This window comes from Oncorhynchus mykiss, chromosome 2 (genome assembly GCF_057628025.1).
Source record: "Oncorhynchus mykiss isolate SJ-2025 chromosome 2, ASM5762802v1, whole genome shotgun sequence".
Lineage (NCBI taxonomy): Eukaryota > Metazoa > Chordata > Actinopteri > Salmoniformes > Salmonidae > Oncorhynchus > Oncorhynchus mykiss.
Window position 1 is genome coordinate 67963454 of NC_143023.1, and position 14804 is coordinate 67978257.

At 41.7% G+C, this 14804-nt stretch overlaps 1 protein-coding gene across 1 annotated transcript in view; it reads right to left on the reverse strand.

Annotated features, from left to right (window-relative positions):
* Positions 1–14804, reverse strand: part of cdh13 (cadherin 13, H-cadherin (heart)) — a 518891-nt gene that overhangs the window by 374704 nt on the left and 129383 nt on the right. Inside the window, exon 2 of the mRNA XM_036954055.2 lies at positions 10699–10816. Coding sequence (XP_036809950.1) covers positions 10699–10816 — 118 coding nt within the window. The remainder of the gene's footprint in view (positions 1–10698; positions 10817–14804) is intronic.

Genomic DNA, 14804 nt, shown 5'->3' on the forward strand with positions numbered 1-14804 from the left:
CCTTTGTTCTTCCTTATAACACACATTAACAAGCGCGTGCACACAGGATATCCCATAACAAAAAGCAGGCCCGCCTATAGAAATCAAATGCCTGTCCAACTGATTAGGTCTGGCGCAGGCCCAGCATGCTACTGAGACTGTGTTGGAGTGTATACGTGAGTGTGTGCCTGGAGCACAAGGACAGAGCACTTTATCCTGTAAACTGAGAAATCTTGTAGTGGAGTCTCCAGAAGTAAAAATAAAACGGATCAGAGCATATTCCAATGGATGCCAAGGGAAGCAAGGCTTCCCCAAATAAATGTATTAATGGATGCCAAGGGAAACAAGGCGTCCCAAAAAAATGTATTCATGGATGCCAACCAGATTACTTTTTCTCCGTATTCCCCAAGGTGTCTATAGCATTGTGACGTAGTTTTACGCATTTATGTTGAAGAATACCCGTAAGCGGCTACATTGCGCAACTGGTCACCTGATGACTCCCAGAGTGATTCTCGCGTAAAATACAGAGGTAGCCATTATTCCAATCGGTCCTACTGAAAAAACAATTGTCCCGGTGGATATATTATCGAATAGATATTTGAAAAACACCTTGAGGATTGTTTATAAACAACGTTTGCCATGTTTCTGTCGATATTATGGAGCTAATTTGGAATATTTTTCGGCATTTTCGTGACTGCAATTTCCGGGCGATTTCTCAGCCAAACGTGAAGAACAAATGGAGCTATTTCGCCTACAAAAATAATATTTTTGGAAAAAAGGAACATTGGCTATCTAACTGGGAGTCTTGTGAGTGAAAACATCCGAAGCTCATCAAAGGTAAACAATTTAATTTGATTGCTTTTCTGATTTCCGTGACCAAGTTACCTGCTGCTAGCTGAACAAAATGCTATGCTAGGCTAACGATAAACTTACACAAATGCTTGTCTAGCTTTGGCTGTAAAGCATATTTTGAAAATCTGAGATGACAGGGTGATTAACAGCTAAGCTGTGTCTCAATATATTTCACTTGTAATTTTCATGAATAGGAATATTTTCTAGGAATATTTATGTCCGTTGCGTTATGCTAATTAGTGTCAGTCGATGATTACGCTCCCGCATGCGGGATGGGGAGTCACTAGAGGTTTAACAAACTTCCAGACAAGCTTCAATGCCATACAACTCTCCTTCCGTGGCCTCCAATTGCTCTTAAATGCTATTAAAACTAAATGCATGCTCTTCAACCGATCGCTGCCCACACATGCCCGCCCGACTAGCATCACTACTCTGGACGGTTCTGAATTAGAATATGCGGACAACTATAAATACCTAGGTATCTGGTTAGACTGTAAACTCTCCTTCCAGACTCACACTAAGCATCTCCAATCCAAAATTAAATCTAGAATCGGCTTATTTCACAACAAAGCATCCTTCACTCATGCTAACAAACACACCCTCGTAAAACTGACTATGCTACCGATCCTCGACTTCGGCGATGTCATTTACAAAATAGGCTCCAACACTCTACTCAGCAAATTGGATGTAGTCCCAGTGCCATCCGTTTTGCCACCAAAGCCCCATATACTACCCAACACTGCAACCTGTATGCTCTCGTTGGCTGGCCTTCACTTCATATTCGTTGCCAGACCCACTGGCTCCAGGTCATCTATGTCTTTGCTAGGTAAAGCCCTGCCTTATCTCAGCTCACTGGTCACCATAGCAACACCCACCCTTAGCATGCGCTCCAGCAGGTATATTTCACTGGTCATCCCCAAAGCCAACTCCTCCTTTGGCAGCCTTTCCTTCAAGTTCTCTGCTGCCAATGACTGGAACGAATTGCAAAAATCGCTGAAGCTGGAGACTTATATCTCCCTCGCTAATTTTAAGCATCAGCTGTCAGAGCAGCTTACCGATCACTGCACCTGTACACAGCCCATCTGTAAATAGCCCACCCAACTATCTCATCCCCATATTGTTATTTATTTTTGCTCTTTTACACCCCAGTATCTCTACTTGCACATCATCATCTGCACATCTATTAATCCAGTGTTAATGCTAAATTGTAATTATTTTGCCACTATGGCCTATTCATTGCCTTACCCCCCTACATTTGCACACACTGTGTGTCACGCCCTGACCATAGAGAGCTGTTTATTCTCTGTTGGTTGGGGCATGATAGTGACTAGGGTGATTAATGGTTTATGTTGGCCTGGTATGGTTCCCAGTCAAAGACAGCTGTTTATAAGTGTCTCTGATTGGGGATCATATTTAGGCAGCCATTTCCTCATTGTGCTTTGTGGGATCATGTCTACGGATAGTTGCCTGTGTGCACACCAGTAGCGGCACATTTCGTTTGTGCTTTATTGTTTCTGTGCTTTGAGTTTTCTCTTCCTAAATAAAAGGATGGAAACATACCACGCTGCATTTTGGTCCACTCCTTATAACGATCGTGACACTGTGTATAGATTTTTATATTGTGTTATTGACTCTACATTTGTTTATTCCATGTGTAACTATGTGTTGTTATTTTTGTCACACTGCTTTGCTTTATCTTGGCCAGGTTGCAGTTGTAAATGAGAACTTGTTCTCAACTGGCCTACCTGGTTAAATAAAAGGTGAAATAAAAAAATACGCCATTGACAGAAACTTGAAATGTTGTGTCATTGTCCTCCGGTAACTAGCTAGCCAGCTAGCTAAAATTGGCCCTTTCCTAAATTAGCCATGTATGTAGATGGATTTGGACTTGTGGTTTTACTTAATTCTCCGCACTGGACAATGACTATAACAGCGATTCTGACACAAGCAATAATTCATACATTGTTGTGCCCCTGGCCTGAAAGGATGGAAGTTCAATATGCAGCTAGATGTAGAAGGACAATGTTAACTACCTAACTTTGCCCATGAATGGAAGTTAGGCTAGCGAGTAAGTATTTTAGTCAGGTAGCCTAGGACCACAAAAAATAAAAGCGTGTACTGTATGACAGAGTGATAAACCGTTTCATCAACATGAAAGAGAGGAGGATGACATTGGCGTTTCTGTACAAGCAGGGTGAGACAACATGTTTTTCTACTTGCATGAACACGCACACACACATAAATCAGAACCTGATTACATGACCTCGACCCATTTGAGATGGTTTGGGATGAGTTGGACCACAGAGTGAAGGAAAAGCAGCCAACAAGTGCTCAGCATATGTGGGAACTCCTTCAAGACTATTGGAAAAGCATTCCATGTGATGCTGATTGAGAGAATGCCAAGAGTTGCAAAGTGGTCATCAAGGCAAAGGGAAATATATTTGGATTTGTTCACTTTTTTGGTTATTGGTTATTATTTGGTTATTACATGTGTTATTTCATAGTTTTGATGTCTACACTATTATTCTAAATAGTAAAAATAAAAACTTGAATGAACAGGTGTGTCCAAACTTTTGACGGGTACTGTAGGTTGTTGTACTATTGCTCCCCCCCCCCCCCCCCCCCCCAGTGATTTTACCCACGATTTTATCAGACTCCAAGTACTTTTAAATTGTCTCGATGATAAAGTCAGTGAACACAGGGATCCTGCCAGAGAGGAGGACTTAGGTGCTCAATACACTTAATAATCCATGGCTCAGAGCCAATAAGGAGAGGGCTCAATCATCTATCCTCAGTCCACTGTCTAATCTGCATAGGAACAGTCGCTCATAATGCCAACTGAGGTGTGGGCCTACCTACTTTAATACTGCCAATGAAGGTTCAAGACAGTTTTACAGCACCTTCAGAAAGTATTCATACCACTTACTTTTCAACAGCATGTATTTAAAATAGGTTAAATGTAGATTTTGTCACTGGCCTACACAGAATACCCATACATTTAAAGTGGAATTATGTTTTCACATTTTTTTAACAAATTAATTACAAATGAAAAGCTGAAATGTATTAAGTCAAGTATTCAACCCCTTTGTTATGGCAACCCTAAATAAGTTCAGGAGTAACAATTTGCTTAACAAGTCACAAACTAAGTTGAATGGACTCACTCTGCAATAATAGTGTTTAACATGATTTTGAATGACTACCTCATCTCTGTACCCCACACACAGATAATTGTCTCTCAGTCGAGCAGTGAATATCAAGCCCAGAATCTACCACAAAGACTAGTAAATGAGACAATTCTGTATTTAATTTTCAATACATTTTGCAAAAATAAAATAAAAACATGTTTTCACTTTGTAATTATGGGGTATTGTGTGAAGATGGGTGAGATTTTTTTTATTTTTATAAATGTTATATTCAGGCTGTAACACAACAAAATGTGGAATAAGTCAAGGGGTATGAATACTTTCTGAAGGCACTGTACAGTATGTGTACTGTTGCAGCAATGAGTACAACTTTATGACATGCCATGGTAACACTTAACTTTTTTTTTCACAAGTCAGACACATGGTTTTCAAAATCATGTGAAGTTTCACATGACTCAGACATGGCTCACATCAACACCATCATCCCAGAAACATCCCAGAAACACTAGACCCACTCCAATTTGCATACCGCCCCAACAGATCCACAAATGACGTAAACACTCTATTGCACTCCACACCGCCCTTTCCCACCTAGACAAAAGGAACACCTATGTGAGAATGCTGTTCATTGACTACAGCTCAGCATTCAACACCATAGTGCCCTCAAAGCTCATCACTAAGCTAAGGACCCTGGAACTAAACACCTCCCTCTGCAACTGGATCCTGGACTTCCTGACGTGCCGCCCCCAGGTGGTAAGGGTAGGTAACAAAACATCCACCATGCTGGATCCTCAACACAGGGGCCCCTCAGGGGTGCGTGCTTAGTCCACTCCTGTAATCCCTGTTCACCCATGATTGCATGGCCAGGCACGACTCCAACACCATCATTAAGTTTGCCGACAACACAACGGTGGTGAGCCTGATCACCGTCAACGATGAGACAGCCTATTGGGAGGAGGTCAGAGACCTTGCAGTGTGGTGCCAGGACAACAACCTCTCACTCAATGTGATCAAAACAAAGGATATGATTGTGGACTACAGGAAAAGGAGGAAAGAGCATGCATCCATTCTCCTTGACAGGGCTGTAGTGGAGCAGGTCGAGAGCTTCAGTTCTTTGGTGTCCACATCACCAACAAACTATCATATTCCAAACACACCAAGACAGCTGTGAAGAGGGCATGACAATGCCTATTCCCCTATTCTGGCACCACCCGGCCAGGTCTCTGACCTCTTCCCTATAGGCTGTCTCGTCGTTGTCGGTGATCATGCCTACCACTGTTGTGTCGTCTGCAAACGTAATGATGGTGTTTGAGTCTTGCCTGGCCATAGAGTCATGGGCTGATAGGGAGTACAGGAGGGGACTGAGCACGCACCCCTGGGGGGCTCCAGTGTTGAGGATCAGCGTGGCAGATGTGTTGTTATCTACCCTCACCACCTGGGGGCGGCCCGTCAGGAAGTCCAGGATCCAGTTGCAGAGAGTGGGGTTTAGTCCATGGATCCTTAGCTTAGTGATGAACTTTGAGGGTACTATGGTGTTGAACGCTGAGCGGTAGTCAATGAATAGCATTCTATGGTGGTCTATGGGACTATGGTGGTCTGCTTGAAACATGTTGGTATTTCAGACTCAATCAGGACATATTGAAAATGTCAGTGAAGACACCTGCCAGTTGGTCAGCTGCAGTGAAAACATGTTTTTCTCCTCATATTTGAAGGTGGTGTTAACATGTGAACCCTAAATGTAATACATGTGAAAATATGGTTTCACATGTGACATTTAAGCTCAACATGTGAAAACAGCTATCTCATGTATGGGTTTTCGTAAAGGAAGTGTGGTACAGCACATTCGGAAAGTATTCAGACCCCTTCACTTTTTCAATATTTTCTTACGTTACAGCTTTATTCTAAAATGGATGAAAAAATGTTTTCCTTCACCCTCTACATAATGGTAGAGCAAAAACAGGTTTTTAAATTTTTGTGCAAATGTATTAAAAATGTAAAACAAGAATACCTTATTTACATAAGTATTCAGACTCGAAATTGAGCTCAGGTGCATCCTGTTTCCATTGATCATTCTTGAAATGTTCCTATAACTTGATTGGAGTCCATCTGTGGTTTATCCAATTGATTGGACATGATTTGGAAAGGCACACACCTGTCTATAGCCATGAGGTTGAAGGAATTGTCCGTAGAGCTCTGAGACAGTATTGTGTCGAGGCACAGATCTGGGGAAGGGTACCAAAAAATATCTGCAGCATTGAAGGTCCCCAAGAAAACAGTGGCCTCCATCCTTCTTAAATGGAAGAACTTTTGAACCACTAAGACTCTTCCTAGAGCTGGCCGCCCAGCCAAACTGAGCAATCAAGAACCCGATGATCACTTTAACAGAGCTCCAGAGTTCCTCTGTGGAGATGGAAGAACCTTCCAAAAGGACACCCATCTCTGCAGCACTCTACCAATCAGGGCTTTATGGTAGAGTGGCCAGACGGAAGCCACTCCTCAGTAAAAGGAACATAACAGCCCGCTTGGAGTTTGCCAAAAGGCACCTCAATGACTTTCAGACCATGAGAAACAAGATTGTCTGGTCTGATGAAACCAAGATTGAACTCTTTGGCTTGAATGCCAGTTTCTGCAAGAAACCTGGCACCACTGTCTCTACGGTGAAGCATGCTGGTGGCAGCATAATGCTGTGGGAATGTTTTTCAGCGGCAGGGACTGGGAGAAAGTAGTACAGAGAGATCCTTGATGAAAATCTGCTGCAGAGCGCTCAGACTGGGGCGAAGATCCACCTTCCAACAGGACAACGACCCTATGCAAACACAGCCTAGACAACGCAGGAGTGGCTTTGGGACAAGTCTCTGAATGTGCTTGAGTGGCCCAGCCAGAGCCTGGACTTGAACCTGATTGAAATACCTGAAAATAGCTGTGCAGCAACGCTCCCCATCCAACCTGACAGAGCTTGAGGATCTGCAGAGAAGAATGAGAGAAAATCCCCAATACAGGTGTGCCAAGCTTGTAGTGTCATACCCAAGAAGACTTGAGGCTGTAATCGCTGCCAAATGTGTTTAGCAAAGTACTGAGTAAAGGGTTTAAATGCTTATGTAAATGTGATATTTAAGTTTTTTATTTATTTTATATACATTTTGCAAAAATTGCTTCATTATAGGGTATTGTGTTTAGAGTGGTGAGAGGAAAAAACTATTTATTACATTTTAGAATAAGGCTGTAACGTAACAAAATTAGGAAAAGGTCAAGGGTTCTAATTACTTTCTGAATGCACCATACATCTCAAATCAATACACTCTTCCATTGTTTTTTTTGTTTTTTTTCTCTATGAGACATAAACCGGTGAGCAAAAAGTTACATTATCAAAGCAATTTTGGGCTCCAACTTTGGTTCTGACTCAGTCAAAGTGATTTGTATTGCAGTGCTGCCTGGTGTGTTTCATTGCTGAGAAGTCGAAAATGTAAACTGCCTTTCGTTTGTGATTTTCTAGTGATGTGCTTGAAAGTGACACTAATTCCCCCCTGGTAGTGGGGGTCTGTATCGGAATACAGTTTGGTTTTGTACCGTCACATTTCATTTCAGCGAGGTATAATGACTTAGTGATACTGGAGGTCATGGTAAGTTAGTGGCAGTGTGCTCAAAGAGATTACAGGATCAATTTCATTGGGTTTTCAGAAATTGAACTCAATTTTTATTTGATTTATTACCAAACAGACATACATTTCCAATCTGCCCAACTCTAAAACTCCGGCACTAAAACTACCACACCTGATTGAAGCTGATGGTGAGGAAAGGTTAACTATGAGTAAAAAAAAGAAAGAATTCGCCACACATAACATTTCAGGTTCAAGCCGTTTGACTTTTTTGTGTCCAACTAGTTTAGAGTCTGACAGAGCTACCTACTATACCAGAAGCACAATGAGTCTGGAACAACGTGTTTTATAGTATCTTAGATTGAACTGTTCCGAGGACGTCTGCTCGTGTATGTATGTATTGCTCATCATCACCTCATCAGTCACCTGGAGACAGGGGCAGGGCGGGACAGGGGCAGGGATATCTTCATCTTTATTCATGCCACTACTTTCTGCACATTTGCTTATGCATTTCTATTTGCATTTCTGCCATCAATTATTCATGTAATTAGGTCCTGTCCATTTGGAAGTAATGGTACTTGAGTGTGAGCATGAATGCGTGTCTGTTGGTCGCTGCCTGTTTTCTCCCAGCACCCATTAGAGAGATGGATGTCCTTGACCTAGGCCTCACCAAACAGGTGAGGGCCCCCTCCAGACCGCCCCTATCCTGGTAATTACCGGACTACCCTGCCTGAATACGGGAAGGGCCAGGAGTGGTGCTGGGACAATTTACATAAATCTGCATGTGTCACCTGCAGAGCCAGCAACCTCTGACACCCAGGCTGAGTCACAGTGTCTAGCTAGCATCACTGCACCGCCTACCTGCACAGCTCTCTCTGCACAGCTCTCTCTGCACAGCTCTATGCAGCTGACAGAAGCTCTGTCTGCTCTGCAGTGTCTACTACAGCCCATCTGACTGCTTCCCTGTCCTTGCTGTATGCCGGCTTATGGCCCAGCATACGTTCCGGATCTTTTTATCTTCTTATTAACACTAGTTCAGTAATATTTCATCTCATCCAACAGGTCTAGAAGATCCTGTAGATGAGAGAAACCTGTGTCTCACAGCTTGTCTTCATCGGGCAAACACTTTTGAGTTTGTGGGTGTGTGTCTCGGGGGAAGGTGCGTGGTTAAGTAGACTATCTACACATGTTGAAGTGTGTGTGTGTGTGTGTGTGTGTGTGTGTGTGTGTGTGTGTGTGTGTGTGTGTGTGTGTGTGTGTGTGTGGGAATGTATGTGAGTTAACCCCCCATGGTGTGTTGTGTTTCTGCTGTCAGGAGCATTTTCAAGGTAATGGAAGTGCACTGTTGTCCCAGAGCAGTGCACTAAAGCAGAACTGAGCTCTGTCTCACCGTGCCCGGATTGCTGGGCCTCAAGATGACAAAATGCTTCTCCGAAACAAACACAATGAAATAAAAAGATTGAAAGAGAACTTGGGCGAAGAGTTGTCATTTTACGGTAGAGGATATAAAATGTGTTATTTTCTACTTAAAAAGCAGCACTCCCTCAGCAGTGCCACTTCAGAAGTTGGTTCTATAGTCAAATGCCAATATAAACCATGGCCTTTCAGTCATGAATGAAATGTCAAGCTATGACTTCATGTAATATACATACACAACACACTAAAGAGACTAATTCAACCTTAATGACTCATTCTCACTATTGTAGTCTTGTCTTGCTGCTGCGAAGAAACGCTTCACACGCCAGCTTCTGTGTAACCTGTTGACATCCCTGTCACTCTCTGAGGAGCTAGATGACAAGCCAGCAGCCATACCTCATTTCCCTGAGGAGCAGGAAGCTAGTCAGCAGATATTACGGGAAATCCCAGAGGAGCAGGAGACGAGTGGCAGACATTACTACAGATCCCAGAGGAGCGGCAGACCATTGAATTGTGGCAGTTACGAGACGGTGGCTGTTGGAGTGAGGGATAGAGGGAGGGAACTGCTGTCTCCATGGCAATGACCTTGGTCATGAACTCACTGACTCTCCTCTCAAATCCATCTTTATGGGTTTGATTGTAAATCCACTGAGATTTTAATTTTACCAGTCTGTAAAATAACTCTAGGGGTACTGACTGGGGAGGATCACAATGCTAGTTCAACCTGAACACATTTCTAATGTTACTGCAACAGTTAACATATCAATCAGGTTGTGTCCCTGTGATGTGGTTTCTTCCCTCAAAAGCAGAGTGTTTCTCAGTTAAAGCCACCACAACCCACGGCAGCCTGCGGGTGAGGATCACTTAGCAAGCTTTTGTAAACATCACACAATCAAGAAGAATAATTCATAAGCCCAGCAACATTTGGTTGTTGTTGTGTTTGGAACCCATTGCTTTTATTTCCTGTTTTTAATATGGATTTGCATGAATTATACTGAATGTTTGGAACATAACAGCCAGCCCACACAGAATCACCTCTTCTACAACCCTAGGGAAAACTGCCCGACACTAGGAGTTACACAATGAGCAACTGTTGAGCTACAGTTTGCATGAAAATCTGTGTGCGCGTAAGTGCGTGCATGTGTGTCCATGAGTGTGACAGAGAAGGAAAGATAGATCTCAATAATCACTTTGTCCAACTTTTTTTTTTTTTTTTTTTACCCCTGCTTACATGTACAGTATATACAGTATTGACCTCCATACTCCAGTATCCCTACACATTACATTTATGGTACTGGTATAGAGCTCCATTTATATACATTTTAAAACTTTACATTATTTATTCTTACCTTAATAATGAAAACTGCATTGTTGGGAAAGATCTTGCAAGTAAGCATTCCACTGTACTGTTTTACACTTGTTGTATCCTACACACATGTCTGTCTGTCTCTCTGTCTGTCTCTGTCACCCATTCCACTGTACTGTTTTACACTTGTTGTATCCTACACACATGTCTGTCTGTCTCTCTGTCTGTCTCTGTCACCCATTCCACTGTACTGTTTTACACTTGTTGTATCCTACACACACGTGACAAACAACCTTTTTTGTTTTTGTTTCTTTTATTTGATTACATTTGTATCTGAAGTATTGTGCACCTGCATGACATCCCCTAATCTTTCCCTTGTCAGGAAGGTATCAGGTCTCTCACTCACCTTGTGTGAGAGGATGGTCCTTCTGGAAACCTCCGTTGTACTCCACCTGGTACTCCTTCACCTGGAAGCCAGGCACACATCCCTCCTCCCCCTCCTTCTGGGCTCCAATATGGACAACCTGAGAGGCAACAAAGAAGAAAAAAACAAGACTTAGTCAACAAGTTAAACCTCAGGAAAACAGCTGCGTCTTCTCTGATGCACTTCTTTAATGACAATTAGAATATCATTAGCCGACTGCTTCATCCTATTCATCCTCATAAAAGCTCTTTCCCAGAAATGCTTTATTCATCATTTTTAAAGAACCGCCACACAAAGGAAGACTGGGTCAAAGTATGTTTTATGGTGTGGAAAAACATAATATCTTAGAATTTTGGGGAATTGCACTAAAGCCCAATGCAGCCATTTATATAGTTGAAGTCGGAATTTTACATACACTTATGTTGGAATCATTAAAACTCATTTATCAACCACTCCACAAATTTCTTGTTAACAAACTATAGTTTTGGCAAGTCGGTTAGGACATCTACTTTGTGCGTGACACAAGTAATTTTTCCAACAATTGTTTACAGACAGATTATTTCACTTATCATTCACTGTATCACAATTCCAGTGGGTCAGAAGTTTACATACAATAAGTTGACTGTGCCTTTTAAACAGCTTGGAAAATTTCATAAACTCATGTCATGGCTTTAGAAGGTTCTGATAGGCTAATTGACATAATTTGAGTCAATTGCAGGTGTAACTGTGGATGTATTTCAAGGTCTAACTTCAAACTCAGTGCCTCTTTGCTTGACATCATGGGAAAATCAAAATAAATCAGTAAAGACCTCAGAAAAAAAATATGTAAAACCTTCACAAATCTGGTTCATCCTTGGGAGCAATTTCCAAACACTTGAAGGTACCACGTTCATCGGTACAAACAATAGTATGCAAGTATAACCACCATGGGACCACGCAGCCGTCATACCGCTCAGGAAGGAGAAGAGCTCTGTCTCCTAGAGATGAAGTACTTTGGTGCGAAAAGTGCAAATCACTCCCAGAACAACAGCAAAAGACCTTGTGAAGATGCTGGAGGAAACAGGTACAAAAGTATCTATATCCACAGTAAAACGAGTCCTATATCGACATAACCTGAAAGGCCACTCAGCAAGGAAGAAGTCACTGCTCCAAAACCGCCATAAAAAATCCAGACTACGACTTGCAACTGCACATGGGGACAAAGATCGTACTTTTTGGAGAAACATCCTCTGGTCTGATGAAACAAAAATATAACTTTTTGGCCATAATGACCGTCGTTATCTTTGGAGGAAAAAAGGGGAGGCTTGCAAGTCGAAGAACACCATCCCAACCATGAAGCACGGGGGTGGCAGCATAATGTTGTGGGTGTTATTTAATGCAGGAGGGACTGGTGCACTTCACAAAATAGATGGCATCATGAGGTAAGAAAATTATGTGGATATATTGAAGCAACATCTCAAGACATCAGTCAGGAAGTTGAAGCTTGGTCGCAAATGGATCTTCCAAATGGACAATGACTCCAAGCATACTTCCAAAGTTGTGGCAAAACGGCTTAAGGACAACAAAGTCAAGGTATTGGAGTGGCCATCCAAAAGCCCTTACCTCAACCTTATAGAACATTTGTGGGCAGAACTGAAAAAGCGTGTGCGAGCAAGGAGGCCTACAAACCTGACTCAGTTACACCTGCTCTGTCAGGAGGAATCGGGCAAAATTCACCCAACTTATTGTGGGAAGCTTGTGGAAGGCTGCCCAAAACGTTTGACCCAAGTTAAACAATTTAAAGGCATTGCTACCAAATACTAATTGAGTGTATGTAAACTTCTGACCCACTGGGAATGTGATGAAAGAAATAAAAGCTGAAATAAATAATTCTCTCTACTATTATTCTGACATTTCACATTCTTAAAATAAAGTGGTGATCCTAACTGACATAGGACAGGGAATTTTTACTAGGATTAAATGTCAGGAATTGTGAAAACTGAGTTTAAATATATTTGGCTAAGGTGTATGTAAACTTCCGACTTCAACTGTATGAATGCAACAAGCGTAATTAGAAGGTCCTGTGTAGATTATATTTTCAACCAGCAACTATCAGGAAACAACACTTTTTTCACACTTTCACAGTGTTTTATCAGCTGTTGTGCAGTATGATACAAAACACAAGACAAAACAAAATGCATTTCCTTTCTGCAGAGAGCTGTTCAGATCAGTTGTTGTCCTCACAGAACATAGCCTCACTCTTAAGGTAATTACAGACTATCAGCATGGTTTTATGTGGTTTGGCAGAGAGCAGAGTGGGAACTGCTAAGAGGGAGCACAGACAGGACAGTTGTGTATTAGTATACAGTATCTGTCTGAGAGAGGCCACAACAGGGACAGACAGCCAGACAGGATGGGTGGTAGTGGAAAGCAGTGGAGGGAGGCTCTAGGGGGCGTCAGAAGGCTTGGCAGTAGCCTGCCAGTCCTGGCCCACCTACAAGTCCATCCACCTGTCACTCCCAGTCCCCTCGCCTGCCATTATCACTCTTCACCCCACATTCTCTCATCCATCCATCAATCACCTGCTCAAAGGAGAGAGGGAACAAGCATTCTCACCTTCTGTGACTTATCTAAGACACATGCATCATTTAAAAAGGTGTCACTGTATCTCATCACTGTTCAGACGAGAGGTCATACAGGGGTCATGTAATATTATCACTGCACACACCCATGCAGTGACATGGTGTAATTCAAATGATTCCCTCCACATTTTTTCGTGCGGCAGACATGACAACCGTCCCAGTGCAAAATGATTGGTAGTTTCTGATGGTAGCTCCTAAACAAAACTGTACAATAATACTAACATTGCAGTCTGAAAACTATTACAGTTTACTTCAATCACAAATATGTGGTACATTTTCACAACTCTTAGTACAAACTTCAAAACAGTTCATCAAAACGGCAGTTGTTTTCAAGTACAATACACAAAATCACACAGTCACTTTTTCACCAGCTACAATATGTAACTTTTTGGGCTACCCGACTAAATTCACATAGAAATGTGAGTTATACAGTAGATCGTTCATTCTTATTGGAAGCAAGTCGATGATGCGGTAGATCTGTTGTACAGTATGTGCGCTATTTCTGTCTTTTTTGTGTCTTTTACTTTCGATATTGTACACCAACTTCAAACAGCTAAAAATACTATATTTTTGGTTATGAAAAACATATTTCACAGCTGTTTAGATGGCACAATGACTGCTTGTTTTGTCAATAACTAAAATTAGGCAAACTATTAGAATTTAAACAATCAGGAATTGTCGGAGTGATTTCTGCGTAGTGTATCTTTAATTAGTGTTTCATCTAGAAATAAATGTTTCACATGGCAATACATGTGCATAAAGCAAATGTCTTTCACAGTTCAGTACTCTAATACCTTAATGTATAGTTATGGGGGCAAAAATCGATACAGTTACGTATCGGGATATTACCTTTGACGGTATATCGTATCGTTTTGACAATATCGCAATATGATTTTTGTATTAGTTACCTGTACCTACCTCCAGTATTTTTCCTTCATACGATAGCTTGTTCTCCATCTTCTTTTTAACTCCATAGGGAGCCAGTTTTTACCACTCTTATTTCCATGACTGATCAAAACCTGTTTTCTCATGGTCCTCTCTTGTCCCACTGCAGCAGACATGCAGTGCATTTGGAAATTATTCAGACCCCTTGACTTTTTCCACATTTTTTACGTTATAGCACTATTCTAAAATGGATTACATTTTTTTTTTTAAATCCTCATCAATCTACACCAATAACCCGTAATGACAAAGTGAAAATATATACAAAATAAAAACTGAAATACCTTATTTACATAAGTATTCAGATCCTTTGCTATGAGACTCGAAATTGAGCTCAGGTCCATCCTGTTTCCATTGACCATCCTTGAGATGTTTCTACAACTTGATTGGAGTCTACCTGTGGTAAATTCAATTGATTGGACATGATTTGGAAAAGCACACATCTGTCTATATAAGGTCCCACAGTTGACAGTGCATGTCAAAGCAAAAGCTAAGCCATGAGGTCGAAGGATCTTTCCGTAGAGC